The 20,345-nt window shown below is 42.6% G+C and overlaps 3 protein-coding genes and 1 pseudogene across 4 annotated transcripts in view; 3 read left to right on the forward strand and 1 right to left on the reverse strand.

Annotated features, from left to right (window-relative positions):
• LOC311076043 (uncharacterized protein) overlaps window positions 1–20,345 on the reverse strand; it is a 198,364-nt gene that overhangs the window by 99,723 nt on the left and 78,296 nt on the right. The window contains exon 2 of the mRNA XM_084103876.1: window positions 7,855–7,970. Within this exon, the coding sequence (XP_083960002.1) occupies window positions 7,855–7,970 (116 nt within the window). The remainder of the gene's footprint in view (window positions 1–7,854; window positions 7,971–20,345) is intronic.
• On the forward strand, window positions 4,838–5,614 carry LOC311076588 (olfactory receptor 10G4-like; the record flags this gene model as incomplete). The annotated part of the gene is made up of 1 exon (XM_084104925.1): window positions 4,838–5,614. The coding sequence occupies one exon, from the start codon at window positions 4,838–4,840 to the stop codon at window positions 5,612–5,614; it is 777 nt and encodes a 258-aa protein (XP_083961051.1).
• LOC311076039 (olfactory receptor 6N1-like) lies at window positions 14,545–15,820 on the forward strand (the record flags this gene model as incomplete). Its single annotated transcript, XM_084103872.1, has 1 exon — window positions 14,545–15,820. Exon 1 carries the CDS (start codon window positions 14,861–14,863, stop codon window positions 15,818–15,820), a length of 960 nt encoding a protein of 319 aa, XP_083959998.1. The 5' UTR covers window positions 14,545–14,860.
• LOC311076589 (olfactory receptor 6N1-like) lies at window positions 18,427–19,339 on the forward strand (annotated as a pseudogene). The gene has a single exon. The product of its transcript is annotated as an olfactory receptor 6N1-like (transcript).

The following is a 20,345-nucleotide window of genomic DNA, read 5'->3' on the forward strand; positions in this document are numbered from 1 at the left end:
TTTATAAACATGTTAATGGCAAAGGTGTAAATTCACTCTATATAGCACAAACAGGGCTACCATAATATGCGAGCAACGTGTATGTAGATGTTTGTATTTTTAAGAGAATAATGTTTATGCGTGGTTATTGGAAAAAATTAAAATGAAAGTTGCTGAATTAAGACCACAAAACACATATTAAATATGTGTCCACAAGACTTTTGACTAATGGATGTTGTCCCTTTGAGTTCTAGCTTCAAAATGATGTAAAAATAGTCTTGCTTTATCGTTCACAAAAAAAAATACATTGATTTAAATGGTGTAAAACAGGTTTTGCTTGGAAAGCCAATATGCGAGGGGGAGGAGTAGTTTACACCTTAGATTATGAATGTCCCACCCACTCTGCATAATGAGCCATTCACTCAGGTGTGAAACTGACTGAGCCACAATGCAAGGACAAAAGATGTATTTAGAAGAAGACTTATATTGACCATTTAAGATTTCGCTTACATCTCTCTTGTAAATATGTTTTGCTATTTTATTAAAAATGTTACAATTACAACAATAATTAAAATTTCAACAATATTTCAAGTGTACTCTTTCTTTATAAAAAAAAAAAAAAAAAAAGATTATAGGCCTACATTTTATCATATGTATTCATTAGTTTGAATATAGCCAACATTGGAACATCTAACATCTTAGTCTATGAATTTATTTTTGACAAAAATAGTATTTTTTTTGCAGTTTAATACATTGCTTATACAAATACATTTTATTTCAACATATTCCAGTCGATTTTTACTCATCTCAGTAGGCTATAGCAAAGCAGTTTATTCTTTCACACACAGACGCGCGATTCATATTTAGGCTAAACAGTCTTTACAAATATGTCCCCTTCATTCATCTCACAGAAAGGCGAGTCATATTATAGAAATGCGATTCATCTTTTTGCGGTTTACATAGGCCTACACTAACGTAATTCCATAACGTTATTCCACACGTGAGAAAAGAAAACAGCCTACCTCACTCCTCAGCGGAATCTGCTCCTCATTTCAGGAGATATTGCTCCTCATCAGCACTGTTCTGAGGAATCTTTTCTCCATAAGGTAGGCTATAATGTCTCACTCGCGAGGAGTCGCGACGCGCTTTGTTTACAGCTGATGTGGGCGTTTCACAGCTCTGAAATAGTTCTCAGAATTTGCGTTTGAATAGCACGCGCTCTCCGGGGAGTGGTCACATTACTGTGAATTAGCTCGTAATGAGCTCGACAGGAGTCGCTCTCTTTTTATACAGATTACAGAAGCTGAGAATATTTGTTTTTTATATAAATGACTTCATTTAAAAGATGCGATCTCAAGCTTTATGCCCGTGGGTCTGTTTGCCTGTTTGACTGAATTTTCGCGGAGTTATAGATCATTTTCGAACGCGTTTCAAATGGGAGTTTACTGACAGAGAGAAGGCAGAAATCGCATCATGTTAATTTTTCTTTATTTGTCAAAAAGCAAAACACTTTATTTTTATTGTGAGTATACAGAAAAAAAATAGAAACTGAACAGGATCGATTGATGTATTACACGAAAATGAAAGATCAAAATTAACAGAGCATTTAGTGTTTATTTTCATTGCTAAAAAAAAAAACGAGCAAAACGCGCGGGCGCGTTTGTGGTCCCCAGAGGGTTAATCATGGTTGCTTGGAAACGTCTCAGTTGCATATGCAACCCTTGTTCCCTGAAGGAGGGAACGGAGACGTAGTCGACGTCGACTGAATGGGATCACGCTAGGGAGCCTGTCATCTTCGAGTATTATTGAACGAGCCAATGCAATTGGCGTGCGTGATTCGCATCACACACTCCACCCCCGCAGCGCAGGTATAAATACGGAAATGGATGCACACACTAGTTGCTTTTCGCTGAGGAGCCGAGAGTAACTCGGAGTCAGCGGTGGTCCGGCTAAGGGACTATGTCTCCATTCCCTCCTTCAGGGAACGAAGGTTGCATACGCAACCGAGACATTCCCTTTCGACTGAATGGGATCTACTATGGAAAGTGCCACTAGAGCTGCCACCTTCCAGTGCCTGGACGAAAGCCTCCTGACCCCCCGCAATTTTGAGGCGGAGAAGGGCAAGGCTTAGGCCAGGGAAGTCAACTGCTGTTCCACAGGACCACTGGGAAAGTGTACCCTATCAACAGAAGGAAGAGACGTTGTGGACACCACATCCTACCCAAAGGGAGGTGACGTGGAGAATACACATATGGACTTAGCGGATGACCGGCTGTACAACATATGGAATGTCACTGGGATGACTCCAGCCTATAACAGCGGGGAGGATCAACTGAACAGTGACGGCAGAGTGGACTCTGCCGATGGAAGACACGGGCTCGCCGCAGGGAGACGTACCATGGAAGAATAGACATTTGGGATCGCTGTAGAGATCACAACATATGGACCCAGCCTAACACAGGTTCCACCAGTACATTCTGATCACGTATAACCTGGAGAGGACGGACAGAGAAAAGCCAGGGCTGGGTCTGCCTCCTCCGGGGCAGCGCTTGCAGGCTCATCACCTGGTCCCGTAGGAGAGGTAGGCACCTTGGGCACATATCCAGGCCGGGGTCTCAGGTGCCATGAGAGTTAGCCGGCCCGAACTCCAGGCACGATTCGTTGACCGAAAATGCGGGCAAGTCCCTAGAGACCAAACACGCAGGAGAACTGTTTCTTTTAACTCACTGCCTGTAGGGCTCAAGGGAGGTCTCTACAGTGCAGTAGCACCAGAGATAAGTCTCAAGAGGGTAACGAGGGGACGCAAGGAGGTTATTTCTTTTCTCCTTGCTCCCCTCAGGAACTTGACGATCAAGTCGTACTTCCCACGAATTTGTATCTACTGCATCATGATGTGCGTCAATACAGAGGCCACAACATTTTGAGGTGGAGGAGACAGCCCTCACTCCAACCGTTAGCAGGAAGGAAGCACTGAACTGATCGAACACCTTTGGGATCTCCTCACGGAGAGAAGACTCAATTTAACGAATAGGTTCCACTTCTAAGGGAGAACAAGCCTGTTTTTTAAGAGGTGCTCTCACAGAAGTGATGGTCTCTATAGCATAAAAAATTATTGCGGTAGTAACCAGAACCTTCGCGTACCGTTCTTTTTAGAACCAGACCTGGAACTCTCCAAGGTCTAGACGTGGGTGCCATCATGCCCCATCCCTGAGAACGTAGGAGAGAGGAATGAGTCAGGAAGGCTGTAGAGAGGAGAGGTCAGTTGGGCCAATAAGGGGCAACTATCAGGACCTGCTCCATCTCTTCCTGATTTTAGCACTGTAGTGCAAGAAGGCTCACTGGGGAACGCATTTCTGCGGGGGCCCCAGGGCCAGCTGTGGCCAGAGTTTTTTCTGTGTCAAGGGATATCCACAAGGGATCGCATCCAGAAACGCACGTGTGGAATGGCATCTTGAAAAAGACGCAAACGCACCAGTGTTGTTCTTTCAGGAAATGGGACCCATCACCAGTGCCGGAGCACACAGAGGAATGACCGCGCCAACACTGAACAGTGGACTGAAACAGTGAAGCACCAATTTTTCCGCCCTCTAACCAGCCGTCAACAAACAGAAATTTGAGCTCAAAGCTCGCAATCACCGCTGCACTCGCGCTGTAGAACCACCAGCAACTGGGAGAGTCTTCCTAGAAGAACACCGACACACTCGCTCGTTGTATACAACAATACTCTTCAGAGACATCAAAAACGTTCGGCTCCGAAGCAAAAAGCAACTAGTACATGCATCCCACTTCAGTATTTATACCCACGCCATGTGATGCGAATCACGCACGCCAATTGCACTGGCTCGTTCAATAGTACTTGAAGATGACAGGCTCCCTAGCGTGATCCCAAGCCCCTTTCACACAGATATTCCGGAAAATACACGGATAAAGTGACCCGGGATTTGACCCGGGTTCATTTGATTTTGGTTCATTCACACTGCCAGTGATTTTCCGGAATCAGAGAGTGCGTTCACACACAACCCGTAAAAATTCCGTAAAGACACGTGACATCGATGTGACTTGTAATGTCTCCACAGCGTCTTAAGTTTGTTTATGAGCTGCAATTTCTCTCTCTAGAAACCACGCTTGTGCATTTTTTCTCTGATTCGATCAAAAACTTGCGCATTACGTACCGTTTCACAGCTAGCGAACGATCGCGGCTTCAGCGTCATCACTACGACACGGCATTATTGCGGCTTTTGTTCACACAGCGCGCGTTCCGGGACTGAACACGGCAATGTTACTTGGTCCCCAACCCGGCATCGATCCCGGCATCAATCCCAGGTCATGTTTGCGTTCACACAGAAGGTGTTCTGGCAATTTGCCGGCAATTTGCCGGGTTCAAAGCGCTGTGTGAAAGGGGCTCCAGTCAGTCATCGTCAACTACGTCGAACATGAACGACTGAAAGGGAACTATGACGTATCATGTCATACAATTTTAAAGAAATAAAAGGCAGGACATCACACACATATGTTTTTAAATGGATGAGAGCAGCATCTCAGAAGCTCTTACATAAGAAATTCTAGAGAGTCTAAAAAGGAGTTCCCAAATATCAAATTTTTTCATATTATTCATATTTAGGATTTAAAATGATCAAAACTCTTTTTGTGTTTCTTTTGATACTATACCTCAACTTTCACAGTTTTCATCACCTTGCTGTTACAGACGCTGTCTGCATCTTTCTGCCATTGTCCTTCACAGGAGCTTATTTTCTGTGCATATATGAATACATTAAGGATCTAATTGTTTTTCATTAGATTTTATAGTTGTTGTTTTTAAAATATTTGTGTCTGTATGTTAGGAGCTGGGTGACTGAAAATGGCGAATGAAAATTGCACTTGGAACAATGTAGACGGCTTTATAATCACTGGATTTGATCACCTGCAGAACCAAAAGCTCCTTGGATTCTTCATCTTAATAACCTACATGCTCATATTGCTTGGGAACGGTATCAATCTGTGTATCATCTTGACTGACAGACATTTACACAAACCAGTGTACATATTAATCTGTAATCTAGCTGTCGTTGACATAATGTACACCTCTTCATGCAGCACAACCACGATCTCAGTGCTGCTGGCTGAGATTAAAACTGTGTCATACTACTCTTGTATCTCAAGGATGTTCTTCTGTCATCTTGGTGATATCAAAGTATGCATGGCTCTGACATTAATGGCATTAGACCGACTTATTGCATTTAGGCTACCATTAAGATACCACAGCATTGTAACAAATCCACGAACATTTCTGCTTATTTTACTGACATGGCTCATTGGTTTCACTCTAATGGGTGTTTATACTTCTATGGCAGACAATCTCCCATACTGTCAGCCTGTTATCAGATATGTGTTCTGTGATTATCCATCCATGATCAGAGCTGCTTGTGTCAATCCTGAACCATATTTTTTCTTGCCTGCAATGATTAGTCTGTGGTTGTTGTGTGGACAATTTCCCTTTATTATCTGCACGTATGCTGTTCTGGCGTATAGTGTGACTAAACTCTCCAACAACTCAAGCAAAAAGCAAATGATTAACACTTGTTTGAGTCACCTCATTGTCTTATTTAGTTATTTTGCACCAAACTGTGACATCTGACATCGTAATGTTATTTTTTCCAAAAATTGTTATTGTACAGTATATTGTACATACAGTGAGGAAAATAAGTATTTGAACACCCTGCTATTTTGCAAGTTCTCCCACTTGGAAATCATGGAGGGGTCTGAAATTGTCATCGTAGGTGCATGTCCACTGTGAGAGACATAATCTAAAAAAAAAATCCAGAAATCACAATGTATGATTTTTTAACTATTTATTTGTATGATACAGCTGCAAATAAGTATTTGAACACCTGTCTATCAGCTAGAATTCTGACCCTCAAAGACCTGTTAGTCTGCCTTTAAAATGTCCACCTCCACTCCATTTATTATCCTAAATTAGATGCACCTGTTTGAGGTCGTTAGCTGCATAAAGACACCTGTCCACCCCATACAATCAGTAAGAATCCAACTACTAACATGGCCAAGACCAAAGAGCTGTCCAAAGACACTAGAGACAAAATTGTACACCTCCACAAGGCTGGAAAGGGCTACGGGGAAATTGCCAAGCAGATTGGTGAAAAAAGGTCCACTGTTGGAGCAATCATTAGAAAATGGAAGAAGCTAAACATGACTGTCAATCTCCCTCGGACTGGGGCTCCATGCAAGATCTCACCTCGTGGGGTCTCAATGATCCTAAGAAAGGTGAGAAATCAGCCCAGAACTACACGGGAGGAGCTGGTCAATGACCTGAAAAAAGCTGGGACCACCGTTTCCAAGGTTACTGTTGGTAATACACTAAGACGTCATGGTTTGAAATCATGCATGGCACGGAAGGTTCCCCTGCTTAAACCAGCACATGTCAAGGCCCGTCTTAAGTTTGCCAATGACCATTTGGATGATCCAGAGGAGTCATGGGAGAAAGTCATGTGGTCAGATGAGACCAAAATAGAACTTTTTGGTCATAATTCCACTAAACGTGTTTGGAGGAAGAAGAATGATGAGTACCATCCCAAGAACACCATCCCTACTGTGAAGCATGGGGGTGGTAGCATCATGCTTTGGGGGTGTTTTTCTGCACATGGGACAGGGTGACTGCACTGTATTAAGGAGAGGATGACCGGGGCCATGTATTGCGAGATTTTGGGGAACAACCTCCTTCCCTCAGTTAGAGCATTGAAGATGGGTCGAGGCTGGGTCTTCCAACATGACAATGACCCGAAGCACACAGCCAGGATAACCAAGGAGTGGCTCTGTAAGAAGCATATCAAGGTTCTGGCGTGGCCTAGCCAGTCTCCAGACCTAAACCCAATAGAGAATCTTTGGAGGGAGCTCAAACTCCGTGTTTCTCAGCGACAGCCCAGAAACCTGACTGATCTAGAGAAGATCTGTGTGGAGGAGTGGGCCAAAATCCCTCCTGCAGTGTGTGCAAACCTGGTGAAAAACTACAGGAAACGTTTGACCTCTGTAATTGCAATCAAAGGCTACTGTACCAAATATTAACATTGATTTTCTCAGGTGTTCAAATACTTATTTGCAGCTGTATCATACAAATAAATAGTTAAAAAATCATACATTGTGATTTCTGGATTTTTTTTTTTAGATTATGTCTCTCACAGTGGACATGCACCTACGATGACAATTTCAGACCCCTCCATGATTTCTAAGTGGGAGAACTTGCAAAATAGCAGGGTGTTCAAATACTTATTTTCCTTACTGTATATCTGATTTAGCATTGTACTTTCCCAAAAAGTTTGCTCTGGCTGGTAAACACCTTTGAACTACCATTGGTCCGTGTCGATTACGTAATAGGTTCTTTCACATGGAAATCTACTCCTGTTAATTTCTTCTGTTCAGTCCGTCAAGGTCAGATGTCCACGAGTAAATACCAACACACTGGAGATCTGGTTTATAGTAGAAATTGAAGTTATAATTCTACTTGAAAGAGAAACTGTCACTATTTTTTCATGTTTAATACTGTAAAGCTGCTTGATTTTAAGCAATCTATTGTTTAAAGTGCTATATAAATAAACGTGATGTGACTTAACTGGTGTCACGTTCACCGTCTATCTTTGCACTACATTCCCCAGGATCCTCTTTGGCGCACCTGCAATTACTCTCCCCTGAGTATAATCACCTGCACCTGTTCACAATCAGCAGCCTCATCAGCAAGCTCTATAAAATACTCACCACAGCCTCAGTTCAAGGTCAAGCCTCCAACAGGAATAGACCATGATCTGTTGTCTCCTGAAACTCTGATGCTTCCAAGATGTAATGTATACTCTCCTGTGAAACACTAACCTCTGTGTCATTGTTCTGCTGTCTACAGGAATCCTGTTTGATTTCCTATTGCCTGTGATCCGTTGTTCTCCCGAGCTTCCAGTGTTTCCTCCGAGCTTGTTTACTATTGACTGCATCTGAAAGAGAAAAGACAAATATTTATGAACTGTGACTGTTTGGTATCTACAAACCTGAAGTGAACATGCTTACCTGCTGTCTGCCCTGCACCGAGTGATCTTCACTGAATCTGCATTTGAACTCACTGAATACTCACCTTGCACTATTGTCAACTTGAATAAAGCTGTTTGGATTCACTTACCTCTGTCTCCGTGCCTGTATCCTGACAACTGGAGTGCTGAGTTAATAATAATCATAATAATTTGTTACATTTATTTAGCACTTTTCTTGGCTCTCAAAGCACTTTATATGGAAGGGGGGCAGGGTTCGTACAAGGTGCTTGAAGTACTTGAATTTGACTTTCTGAAATTGAAGTCCTGGTAAACCTTTGAAAACGCCTCGGTTACGACTGTAACCTCTGTTCCCTGTAGAGGGAACGAGCGTTGCGTCGAGATTGACGCTATGGGAACGTCTATACCAACGCCACCATAGCTACAAGTGTCTGTCCTGTGTGAAATCATGTAGAGCAGCACTAGGATGACAGGACCTGAGACCCTGGTGTAGAGTCCAGGTCCAAGGAGTAAAACCTGACAAAGGTGTGCGGTGAGGACCAGCCTGCTGCATCACACACGTCCTGGAGAGAAACTCCTGAAATAAGGGCCTTGGAGGCCGCCATACTCCTTGTAGAGTGCGACCGGACAGCCATAGGAGAAGGCTGCCCGGCCGCTTCATAAGCAAGCGAAATAGCCTCAACCACCCACTTGCTCATTCTTTGCTTAGACACTGGGGATCCCTTGTTAGGGGACCCAAAACACACAAACAATTGGTCAGTTCTATGCCACAGGGCAGCTCTGTGGACATAAGCGTCTAATGCCTGAACTGGGCAAAGCAAATTGTTTCTTTCCTGGTCCGCATTTTGAAAAGGAGGAGGACAGAAGGCCTGCAGAATAATAGGCCTGGCCACATTAGTGGGGACCTTAGGGATGTAACCCGGTCTTGGATGCAGGAAAGCTTTGACCATACCAGGTGCAAACTCTAAGCATGACGGAGCAACCGACAGTGCTTGAAGATCCCCTATTCTCTTAAGAGAAGAAATAGCTAGAAGGAACAGAGCTTTCACTGTCAGGAACTTCTCCGGAACCTCCTCAATAGGCTCAAAAGGGGCCAGGGAAAGGCCTTGCAGAGCAATGGACAAATCCCATGGAGGCAACCTAGAGCGAACTGCAGGCCTCAGCCTCAAAGTGCCACGAAGGAAACGAGATACCAAGGGGTCTTTCCCCACAGACATTCCACCCAAAGGAATGTGGTAAGCACCTATGGCCGCCACATAAACCTTTAAAGTGGACGGAGTCAGACCTGCAGTGAACCGTTCTTGCAGGAACTCCAGCACTGTACCAACAGGGCAGTTAACTGGGTCCAACCAACGGTCACTACACCAAGAAGTGAAAACTCTCCACTTCAGGGCATAAAGTTTCCTCGTGGAGGGAGCTCTGGACTGTAGAATGGTCTCAACAACCTCAGTTGAGAGACCTGACTCTATGAGCTGGGCCCCCTCAGAGGCCAAGCCCACAGGTTCCACAGTTCTGGTCGGGGGTGTAATATCGAGCCCTCCGCTTGGGACAGAAGGTCCCTCCTGATGGGTAGCTCCAAAGGAGGCCCGTCGAGGACAGACACAAGATCGGGAAACCATACTCTGCCCGGCCAGCGCGGGGCTATAAGAAGTAGATGGACCCGGTCCCTGCGAACTCTTTCCAGAACTCCCGGGAGCAGAGCAACTGGGGGAAAGGCGTACAGACGTAGCCTTGGCCACGTCTGTACCATAGCATCCAGTCCCAGAGGAGCTGGATGCGTGAGGGAGAACCAAAGTGGACAGTGAGACGTCTCTCGAGACGCAAACAGATCCACTTGTGCTTGGCCAAACTCCCTCCATATCTGCTCCACCACCTCGGGGTGGAGCCTCCATTCCCCGGGCCTCAGCCCCTGTCTCGACAGAGTGTCTGCTCTTATATTCTGGACCCCAGGGATTTAAGCTACCCTGAGTGACAACAGCTTCCCCTGGGACCACAAGAGGATATGGCGTGCCAGCGCAGACCCCCTTGATATAGGCGACTACCGACGTGTTGTCCGTATGTACTACACATGGTGTCCCCTGAGACCTGTGATAAAGCTCCTCAGAGCCCGGAAGACAGCTAACATCTCTAGGCGATTGATATGCCATGAACGATGATGGTCTTCCCACAGACCTTGAGATGAGCGACCCTCTAGAATCACTCCCCAACCCGTGAGGGAAGCATCCGTCGTTAGCAGTTTGCGACGACAAGGAGCTCCCAACACTGGGCCTTGGGACAGGAACCAAGGTTTTTTCCACATAACCAAGGCACGTAGGCATCGCCGCGTGACCTTGATTGTGCGAAATGGGTTGCCCCTCGGGGAAAACCCCCTGGTCCTGAGCCACCACTGCAGGGGCCTCATGTGCAGCAGTCCAAAAGGTATCACGTTGGAAGCTGCTGCCATGAGACCCAACAGTCTCTGGAACTGTTTGACAGTGAGTAGCTGGCCTAGCTTTACACTTTTCACAGCTGCAAGGATGGACTCTATATGTGGCGGTGACAGGCGCGCCTGCATCGACACTGAATCCCAAACCACGCCTAAAAAAGTGGTCCTCTGAAGTGGAGAAAGCACACTCTTCTTGGCGTTCAGCCGTAACCCCAACTCTTTCATATGGGCGAGGACGACATCTCGATGCCGAACCGCCATCTGATGCGACTGAGCTAAAATCAACCAATCGTCAATGTAGTTCATTATGCGAATACCCTGAAGGCGCAAGGGCGCCAGAGCTGCATCCACGCATTTGGTGAAAGTGCGGGGTGATAAAGCTAGACCGAATGGAAGAACTCGATATTGGTATGCTTTGCCCCCGAAAGCAAACCTCAGGAACTTCCAGTGACATGGACGAATGGAAATATGGAAATATGCGTCCTTGAGATCTATCGTAACAAACCAGTCCTCGGACCTGATTTGTGGCACGATCTATTTCAAAGTCAACATTTTGAACTTGAGCTGCATGACTGATTCGTTCAGAACTCGAAGATCTAAAATGGGACGCAATCCCCCGTCCTTCTTTGGAACTATGAAATACCGGCTGTAAAACCCGGTTTCCCTGTTGGAGGGAGGTACATATTCTATGGCCCCTTTCTCTAACAGAGTGTTCACTTCTTGTTCCATGACCAGAACCTGCTCTGGGTTCACCACTGTGGGTAGGACCCCCATAAACCGAGGTGGGCGTTTCTTGAATTGTATTTGATACCCTTTTTCTACGGTCTGCAGGACCCATCGAGAAACATTTGGCAGTAGCTTCCACGCTGTCAAAGATTCTACTAGAGGTACCAGTCTCTCGAGACTGGCTTCTGGACTTTGTTGTTGTTGTTGAGTAGTCGGTTCGTCGCCCTGTAACGGCGCACCGGCAGGGAACGACTGAACGGACTGCTCTAAAACCCTCCTTGGAGGGGGCGGGCATCCCGAGGCCACTACGTTTCCGGGTGGTCCTTGAGATATGTCCTCGCCGGAGACCGCTGCGCCCTGAAGCACCGGAGGTGGCAGGGTTGGCAGAACGGTCCCCTGAGGGCACCGAAGGGAGACGGGCACCGTAAAAAGAGGTGTTGACCGCTCTACTTCGGGGGAGACTACCCTCATTGTCCTGAGCCCTCGAGCGTCAGGACTTTTTCCCCACAGCCTTCTTGGCGATAATAACGGTCCGCAGATCCGTTCTACCCCTCGAAGACTGCCGGGTTTGAGCGTGCCCTCCGTGTCCCCGAGATTTTTGTGAGGGAGCACGGGAAGACACGCTCTGTTTTTGAGTGGCACGATGTTCAGAGCTCTTTCTAGATGAGTGAGGCTGCTCCCGCTCAGCAGCCTAATGAAAAGATCGACGGGGAAGAATTTTCTGTAGTGCAGCTGATTGCTTAGAAGCTTCTTGGAATTTATCTACAGCAGTAGTAACAGCATCACCAAATAGACCCGAAGTAGAAATGGGCGCATCTAAAAGAAAATGTTTCTCTTTCTCTTTGATATTAGATAGATTGAGCCACAGATGCCTCTCAGTGGCCACCAGGGCTGCCATAGAACGGCCGATGGATTTAGCCGTCTCCTTGGTGGCCCTGAGAGACAAATCTGTGGCTCTGCGCAATTTGCATACCACTTCAGGACCAATACCCCCGCCCTCATCGAGATCTCCCAATAATTCCGCCTGATAAGCCTGCAGCAAAGACATCGTGTGTAAACACGCTGCAGCCTGACCAGACGCGGAATAAGCCTTGCCTTGCAGAACCGAACCCTTTAGGGAGGATGCCGACACTGGCAAGAGATAGCTCGCAAGCGTCTCTTCGACTTTCGGCATCCCCCCATAACCATGCTCTTTATACCCAGTTATAGAGGAGTAATTAGAAGTTTGTGGATTAAACACTCTATATGATACTGGTTTCTCCCACGATCTCGACACCTCGGTATGGAGATCGGGAAAAAACGGCAGGTTACGGTGTTGTGGTTGTGCACGTGACGGCAGGAAGCGTTCGTCAAGTTTACTTTTTGAACGAACGTCCTGCTTATCGGATGGCCACTCAATGGAAAGTCTTTCGACTGCTCTTGTCACTACTTCGAGTAATTCTTCATATGCATGAGACTGAGGTGGGGCACCCTCAGACTCAGCGTGAACACTAACAACATCCAGTTCCTCAGAACTGGATAATTGCAGTGTTTGTTCCATCATCAGGGCGGAAGAAACCGCATCGCGTGCTTCCGAACCCTGATGAGAAACACTGGATCTATCAGACAAAGGCTGAGATAGGGCAGAGCCCGTCTCAAACCCTGCTGATAGATCCATTTGCGAACCCCAGGACTGAGATCGCCGCTGTGCCTCAGCAGCAGCGGGACCCGAGCCCTGGGGAACGCGAGCTTCCCGGAAGAAACTCAGCCGGGATCGGAGCGTGCGCATGAACAGCGCCTCGCAATGCACACAGCCAGCACCCTCGAGTGCTGACTGGGCATGCTCCTCTCCCAAACAAACAATACACAGAACGTGCGTGTCCCCATCCGTAATATAACGCGAGCAGGGATGCACACACATTCTGAACTGCTTGCTGGCCATTATATATATATATTTGAGTGACAAAACAACACCAAATAGACAAAGACAGATTTCACAAAGAGCGCTACTGAAGACACAGAAGCTGCCGCTCTCTGTTTTCAAGCAGGCTTTATAGTTTCCTGGTACGTGACGTCACCCGCATCTGACGTTCCGCCACGCCATTGGACTGATTTTACATGTGCTTCAAGACATCATCACGCAAAGCGTTCCCATAGAGTCAATCTCGACGCAACGCGAGTTCCCTTGAAAGGGAACCTTGGAATCTTCTCAACCACCACCAATGTACAGCATCAACCTGGATGATGCAACGGCAGCCATAGTGCGCTAGAATGCCCATCACACATCAGCTTATTGGTGGAGAGAAGACAGAGTGATGAAGCCAATCAGTATATACTGTATACATGGGGATGTTTAGGAGGCCATGATGATGGATAGAGGCCAATAGGAAAATTCGACCAGGATGCCAGGGTTAAACTCCTACTGTTTTTTCGAAGGACATCCTAAGATTTTGAATGACCACAGAGAGTCAGGACCTCGGTTTACTGTCTCATCCGAAGGACGGCAGCTGGAAATAGCCATATCTGTATGGCTGCATTTAAACTGCAAGGCTTAATGCACAGATCCAAACTTTTGACCATACACAATTTTTTGTCCCACCTTTTTACATTGACTGAAGACACAACTCTCTGATATCAGTGTTTACATTAAACTCTCGCCTAAACTGAAGATTCTATTGATGTTTGCTTTTATTTCATTTCATCAAAAGAAGCTTTTTTGTGTGTGGGTTGTTTACTACACTTGTGTAACAATATCTAATCTGTCTCAAATATGTAAAAAAAAAAAAAAAAAAAATATATATATATATATATATATATATTTGAGCTAGTGTAAGCACAGCCCAAAAGAACACCATTTTATGCTTTATGCATTGATAATCGTCCTTAAACGCCATCATATCCTAACTCTGCTTTCATTTAAACACTGAAAAATTGGTCCCTTAATTATTTGGATATTATTAGTCTGTGGTGGCAAATATTATTGGCATTAATGAGTTTTGTAGTTGATTGCTACATGATTTTGGATATATTGATTCATCAACAGAAATCATGCTGAAATAAATGTATGTTATGATGTGAAATTAGGTCATTGTATTTAATCAATGTGATGGCACTGAACATATTTAATCTCATTCAATTATAATGAATCAACCTAGGCTAAAATAATACAATATTAGTTTATTATTTTTATATTACAAAAATATTTATTACATAACATTTTATGTTGAACTATGGCTTATGTATTATCAGCTTTGAACTGTTATGAACTATTGTGTTTTGAACAAACTTCCATGTTTAATCACGGTTGCTAAGAAACCATGACGTATCTGTCACACTATAAACATATAAAAGGCAGGACATCAGTCTGTACTGGATGAGAAGAACATCTCAGAATCTCTTGCATGCTATTTTAATATTCACTGATTAGAAATTCAAATGTTTTTGAGTACTTAAAGAAAAACGCCAAAAGAAGAATGTTATTCATATTTACTCTTTAACATGACTGAAACTCTTTTTGTATTTCTTTTGAAACTGTACTTCAACTTTTCCAGTTTTCATCACCTTGCTGTTACAGACACTGTCTGCATCTTTTCCTTCACAGGAGCTTTTTTCCTATGCATATATGAGTACATCAAGACTTTAATTCATTTTGACTTGTCCCTTGTAGATTGTGTATTTTAATGTGCTTGTGTCTATTTCTTTACTGAAAATGGCAAATTACACTGTGAATAATGTAGACGGCTTCATAATCACTGGATTTGATCACCTGCAGAACCAAAAGCTCCTTGGATTCCTCATCTTAATAACCTACATGCTCATATTGCTTGGGAACGGCATCAATCTGTGTATCATCTTGACTGACAGACATTTACACAAACCAATGTACATATTAATCTGTAATCTAGCTGTCGTTGACATAATGTACTCCTGTACCTGCAGCACAACCATGATCTCAGTGCTGCTGGCTGAGATTAAAACTGTGTCATACTACTCTTGTATCTCAAGGATGTTCTTCTATCATCTTGGTGATTTCACAGTATGCATGGCTCTGACATTAATGGCAATTGACCGACTTCTTGCAATTAGACTTCCTTTAAGATATCACAGCATTGTAACAAATTCACGAACATTTCTGCTAATTTTTCTGACTTGGCTCATTACTATCACTCTAATGGGTATTTTGACTTCTGTGGCAGACAATCTCCCATACTGTCAGCCTGTTATCAGATATGTGTTCTGTGATTATCCGTCCATGATCAGAGCTGCTTGTGTCAATCCTGAACCATATTTTTTCTTGCCTGCAATGATTAATCTATGGTGGTTCTGTGGACAGTTTCCGTTTATAATGTGCACTTATGCTGTTCTGGCGTATAGTGTGACTAAACTCTCCAATAATGCAAGCAAAAAGCAAATGATTAACACTTGTTTAAGTCACCTAATTGTCTTGTTTAGTTATTATGCACCGAAAATGGTCTCAGGATTACTAACTCGAATAGGAGTTGTGCTTACTTTAACAGAGAGAAATGCAATACTAATTATTTCCTCATTAATTCCCCCCCTAATAAACCCCACTGTTTATTGCACCAGGACTAAAGAGATAAGGAAACGATTAGCAGATGTATTTTTGCACAAAAAAGTTGCACCAAATCATTTAAAGGTTTTATCATAATAGATTATTATTTTCATTCTCATGTCTAATTGTGATTGCTGTTTTGCTTTTCAATAATGTCTTTTCTGATGCTCCTGCTCAATTTAGAGATTATGCCAAAGCATAGACTTGTTGATACATTGTAGTGTAATGGACAGTATTTGATAAAATTCATAATGTAATGTACAACAGAACATCTTTCTAGAGGAGATAGCTGCCGCAGAAAAAAAAAAACTTTGTTACATTTTTGTACTTAGTCCCACACCTTAAATAATATTGAAAATATCATAATTATAATAATAACAAATTTACTTTGTAACTATACAGTAAATACTTTGTCAGATTTGTTGTTTCATGTATGTTATGATCAGAGGAGAACCATCAGGGCCCTCTAGGCCACCAGAAAGGGCCTAAACTATTGTAAAAATTGTATTTACAAACCTTTAAATTAAGTTAAAAAAAAGTGCAAAAAAATTTAAAGTCATCAGTTCTATGTTATTTTAGAAATGTATAATATGACAATAAACATCTAAATCTTTTTGAGGAAATAAACCCTTCAAATCTGCCTATTCAGTTTGTGTTGTGTAGACACTTTCTATGGTGGCCGAGAGAGCTCAACACGCTGCAACTGAAGAAAACACATGCAAATAGAAAAAGCACCCGCAAATTAAGAAAACATCTTCATCAGTTTTACAACACACGTGTCCTCCAAATACTCACAGCACAACCAAACACAGAAAAGCGCTGCAAAAGTTCACAACACAACCAAATACAGAAACGCGTTGCAATTAGGACAGACCACAATGGAAATGTTTTCAGGGGACCCCAATAAGCGACGAACCCGGCTGTATACAGCCGATGTACGATCAACGGCTGTCCGAATTCACGCACTCGTTTTCATTCACTCCTTCAAGTATTAGTGGACTAACATAGGGAATAGTGAATGAGGGTTTAGGGGGTATTTTATACAAAAAGTTTTTATAATATGCTTTAAATATCCGTGTGTGAGTGTCTCAACACTTGCCATCTCATCTTTGGACCCTGCATTACCTAACATTTCTTACCTATGAAACTTATTTAGACATAACATGGCTAAAATGTGTGCAATATAACTGATGTATAGATTAATATCTTGACCTCATCATGCTCTTTTTTTAAGCTCTTTGTTTTAAGCTCTTTGTTAACTCTAATACATTTTGTATATAGTATACAAAGTTGTATGTCATAAACGTCATCTCTTTATGTTTTGCAAGAAAAAAAAAAGTTACAAAAATAAAATAAGGGGGGGGGGGGGGTCCTTTGGTCAACACTGGCAGGGACAGCAGAGCAGAACCTAGCCTAGAACAGGGATCAACCATTGGGCGTACTTACGAGTGAAGTTCCTGCATCAACCTCCGCTCAGAACTACCCTTGTGCATACAAGTGCTTTAGCTTAGTGGACTTGCAGATTGGGGGTGGCATGACCATAACTGCACACTCCACCTGGGGAATCACCAGGAACCCCCTGACCGCCCCACCATTGGGGGTAGTGAAAGAGGAAAAACTTTTTATGCATATTTTGGCAAAGGAAGCGCTGGATTGCCATGACAACCCATGCTGTCAGCCGGCGGCACAGTTTAGCTCCAACCCTGATTAAACACACCTACCTGTGAGTTTCTAGTGATCCTGAAGACACTGATTAGCTTGGTCAGGTGTGTTTGATCAGGGTTGGAGTTAAACTCTGCAGGACAGCAGCCCTCCAGGACTGAGTTTGAGGAACCCTGCTCTAGTTGAACAGCAAGGAGGCAAGCAGGCGAGGAATGAGGAGCGAGGAACCTTTCTAAAGAGTCATGAGCGAGGATGGAAAGTGAGGGAAAGAACTACCGTGAGGGAAAGTGAGGGAAAGAACTACAATCCCATTGCGAACAGCATTATTGGATTTAAAATGATGGAAAAAAAAGAAAACTAGTCATTTACAAATGTTGTATATATAACCCTAACCCTAACACTTTACATTTTACAATAACATTAACTAACAATGAGCAATACATTGTTCAACCGTTCATTGCTAGTTCATGTTAATGTTAACGTCTCAGGTTGAGACTATACTGTAACTAATGTTAGTGTTAACTAAGTGTTCTTGATATTGAATATTTTTTTATAATGATTGAAACTTTTTGTATTTCTTCTGAAACTATACTTCAGCTTTTACAGTTTGCCGTTACATATGCCGTCTGCATCTTTCTGCCATTTTCCGTCACAGGACCTTTTTTTCTGTGCTTATATGAATACATCAAGGATCTAATTGATTTTGACTTATTTGTATAGATTATTTTAATGTACTTGCATCTGTTTGTTTAGCAGTGGGCAGAAAATGACAAATTACACAGTGAACAATGTAGACAGCTATCGAAAGTATCGAAAATGACATTGAACATATTTAGTCAATGAAATTAAATAATGAAATTAATTTAGGGGGTAGTCGTGGCCTAATGGTTACCAAACTGGTAACCAACCCAAAGGTTTCAGTTTCGATTCTCAATACCGGCAGGAAATGACTGAGGTGCCCTTGAACAAGGCACCTAACCGTATTTTAATGTCCTTGTGTCTATTTCTTTAACAGAGGAAAGAACATTTCAAATTACACTATGAATAATGTAGACAACTTTATAATTACTGGATTTGATCACCTGCAGAACCAAAAGCTCTTTGGATTCCTCATCTTAATAACCTACATGCTCATATTGCTTGGGAACGACATCAATTTGTGTATCATCTTGACTGACAGACATTTACACAAACCAATGTACATATTAATCTGTAATCTAGCTGTTGTTGCTGACATAATGTACTCCTGTACCGGCAGCACAACCATGTTCTCAGTGCTGCTGGCTGAGATTAAAACTGTGTCATACTACTCTTGTATCTCAAGGATGTTCTTCTATCATCTTGGTGATTTCACAGTATGCATGGCTCTGACATTAATGGCAATTGACCGACTTCTTGCAATTAGACTTCCTTTAAGGTATCACAACATTGTAACAAATTCACAAATGTTTCTGCTAATTTTTCTGACTTGGCTCATTACTATCACTCTAATGGCTGTTTATCCTTCTATGGCAGACAATCTTCCATACTGTCAGCCTGTTATCAGATATGTCTTCTGTGATTATCCATCCATGATCAGAGCTGCTTGTGTCAATCCTGAACCATATTTTTTTCTTGCCTGCAATGATTAATCTGTGGTGGTTCTGTGGACAGTTTCCGTTTATTATGTGCACTTATGCTGTTCTGGCATATATTGTGACTAGACTCTCCAATAATGCAAGCAGAAAGCAAATGATCATCACTTGTTTGAGTCACCTCATTGTTCTGCTCAGTTTTTATGCATCAATGCTGGTCTCTGCATTATTAACTCGAATAGGAGTTGTGCTAACTTTAACAGAGAGAAATGCAATATTAATTATTTCCTCGTTAATTCCTCGCTTAATAAACCCCACTGTTTATTGCACCAGGGCTAAAGAGATCAGGAAACGATTAGCAGATGTATTTTTGCACTAAAAAGTTGCACCAAATAATTCAAAGGTTTTATCATAATAGATTATTGTGTTAATTCCCATGACTGATTATGATGTTGCTGTTGCATTTAATAATGTCTTTTGTGATGCTCTTCCTCATGTTAGAGATTGAGCCAAAGTATAGATATATTGTAGTGTAATGGACAGTATTTGACGAAATTGATGTAATGTAACGAAAATGTCTTGGAAAGTGTTTTGGCCATTTCACACATTTAAATAATAGTAACTATACATATACTTTGTCAGATCTGTTGTGTCATGGTATGATTCAATAAATATATGCGTCATATTTAATATACAGGTATTCATAATGATTAAAACACTACCAACAAGAATCAACAACTGTATGTACTGTACAATTGTATATTTTAATTACAATATCAGAGTATAGCAGAAACTCATCCAAAATGTGCAGTGGGGTTTCTGTGGGGTTTTTCTCATAAGTGTCATTTGTATTTTTTCATGAGTACAAATATCTAAAGACATGGAAAGGGCAAGCACATAATACAGTTAAATAAAAAAATAAATGTAATATATATATATATATATTAAACCCATATTTGAAAGGGTTTTCATATAAATCTTTAGATCTATATAGCAATTTCCTGTTTTCTGATATGGACTTTCTAGTAAAATATACAGTAATATGGTTCTAGTTTGAATAAATTTAATTTAAATATATAATTACAATTATTAATTTTTTAATTACACTTTTTAAAGTCAATACAAAAAGTGAATATAATAAAAGGCATTCTGCAGCATTAGTCAATAGGCTCAATTGAGATCAGCAAAATCTGTGCAGAACTGATCACCGGTGAAAAATGTGAAAAATGCACAATCATGATGGGGGACATGCCAGGCTGCACAGTTAGGCACAGTTGCTCTCCCACCAACTGCACTGACTAAAGTTAGTTGGCATAGTTACAGTGCCCCAGGAAGCCTCGGGACTCGCTAGTTATGGTATAAGTGCCGTTACCTTCCCGACAATT

The sequence above is a fragment of the Abramis brama genome (genome assembly GCF_963993115.1).
Source record: "Abramis brama genome assembly, chromosome: 25".
NCBI classification, from domain to species: Eukaryota; Metazoa; Chordata; class Actinopteri; order Cypriniformes; family Leuciscidae; genus Abramis; species Abramis brama.